The 1869-nt window shown below is 39.1% G+C and overlaps 1 protein-coding gene across 1 annotated transcript; it reads left to right on the forward strand.

Moving 5' to 3' along the window:
• Nucleotides 1-258: 258 nt before the first annotated feature.
• Nucleotides 259-1456, forward strand: LOC111471992 (peroxiredoxin Q, chloroplastic-like). Its single transcript, XM_023117681.1, has 4 exons — nucleotides 259-564; nucleotides 641-778; nucleotides 881-970; nucleotides 1071-1456. The coding sequence occupies exons 1-4, from the start codon at nucleotides 373-375 to the stop codon at nucleotides 1287-1289; spliced, it is 639 nt and encodes a 212-aa protein (XP_022973449.1). The 5' UTR covers nucleotides 259-372; the 3' UTR covers nucleotides 1290-1456.
• The last annotated feature ends 413 nt before the right edge of the window (nucleotides 1457-1869 follow it).

Here is a 1869-nt window from a genome sequence, read left to right on the forward strand (position 1 = left end):
TATTTAATGTTCGTAATCAATACTAATAATAAATGTTATGATATGGGAATGTTTGATATTTTAATTTTATAAAATTGAGTTATTAATATAATGTATTAATAATAAGTAAGCTTTTTAATCATTTTAAAAAAAATTCCTCTCCCAATCTGAAAATAGAAGCTAAAATTTCACCAAAAATTTTGAATCGGTCAATCAACCTAACCGTACACAGGTGGGTCCGGTGGACGACCGTGGAATCCAAAAGGGACCCGATCCAGCTATCTACGCATCTGCCATGTGTAGCGTCGTCTTCATCCACCGCCAAGATAAGATGCAATAGGCAGAAACGGGGGATTTTGAGAGCACATTTTCTGAGAATTTGACGCTCCAAAAATGGCTTCTCTCCCTCACCCAGTAGCACATTTTCTTGTCCCCTCTCTAACTCCCAAAACCCCATCTTCCATTAAACTCCCATTTCTTCCCAAATCCTCCAATTCCCAGTTTCTGGGAGCCCAAATTTGTGTTCGCATTTCCCCTACCTCTGTTCCTTCTTCTTCCTCCTTCAAAATCACCATCTCTTCTAAGGTACATCGCTCTCCTTTGTCGATTTTTGATTCATCATTTGGTTTTTGTGCTTAGATTTTGGGTTTTGGTTGGGTAGGTGAACAAGGGCCAAGCCCCTCCTGCGTTCACCCTGAAAGACCAGGACGGGCGGAATGTGAGCCTCTCTAAATTCAAAGGGAAGCCTGTGGTTGTCTACTTCTACCCTGCCGATGAGACTCCTGGCTGCACCAAGCAGGTACCATTCCTCTTCTCTAAAATGGGATTTCCCTTTCCTTAATCCAAAACCAACAAATTCACATCTCTGCACATTTCTGCACATCTCTGCACATTTCTGCAGGCTTGTGCTTTCAGAGATTCTTATGAGAAGTTCAAGAAAGCAGGGGCTGAGGTTGTCGGCATTAGCGGCGATGATTCATCTTCACACAAGGTAATTACACAAGCCGATATTGTCTCTGTGGGCTTTTCTGCTTTCCATCTCGGCTTTACAAGGGTGTTTCGTTCTCACATTGACATGATTGAAAATGTAGGCTTTTGCAAAGAAATACAGACTTCCATTTACATTGCTGAGTGATGAGGGTAACAAAGTGAGGAAAGAATGGGGAGTTCCTGCCGATCTTTTTGGAACATTGCCTGGACGACAGACTTATGTTCTTGATAAGAATGGGATTGTGCAGCTCATATATAACAATCAGTTCCAACCCGAAAAGCATATTGACGAGACCCTCAAATTACTTCAGAGCCTTTAAATCTATGTATTCCTTGTAGAATTAGGAAGGTGCTATTTGTTGGTATCGGACGATTATCTGGTTCTTGTTGATATCAATTGAAGCAGTTTATGTGTATGGAAGAACTCTTGATAGAATAGTGTTGGTACTCTTTGTTCGGGTTTCTTTTATTATTATTATTTGTTGAACCAAGTCTGTAATGTTAATTGTCTAACAAACTTGATATGAAATCGACCCAATCTCAAGTCAGAACACTTGTTTGAGATTTGAATCATTCCACCAGCAAAATTGATCATGTCGAGCTTGAATAACTCTACATGCAACCTAAACATATAGAAACCTAAACTATATAAAATTGGTGTTCCTTCCGCTTTATTTTCCAATATGCTCCTTGCTTCATTGTCCAAAATGCTCCTTCACTTCATTTTCCAAATCTCGATTGCAAAATTAATGTACATGACTTTATATAGCTTCAAAATAAAACTCTTCACCTCCCATTTATTTAGCCTCAAAATGAAACTTTTCACCTTCCATTAGAATCGAGATAGATATAGAAGCGACCATAAATATTCACTTTTTGTTTAGGTTGGAGGCTTGGTTG

This window comes from Cucurbita maxima, unplaced genomic scaffold (genome assembly GCF_002738345.1).
Source record: "Cucurbita maxima cultivar Rimu unplaced genomic scaffold, Cmax_1.0 Cma_Scf00061, whole genome shotgun sequence".
NCBI lineage: Eukaryota > Viridiplantae > Streptophyta > Magnoliopsida > Cucurbitales > Cucurbitaceae > Cucurbita > Cucurbita maxima.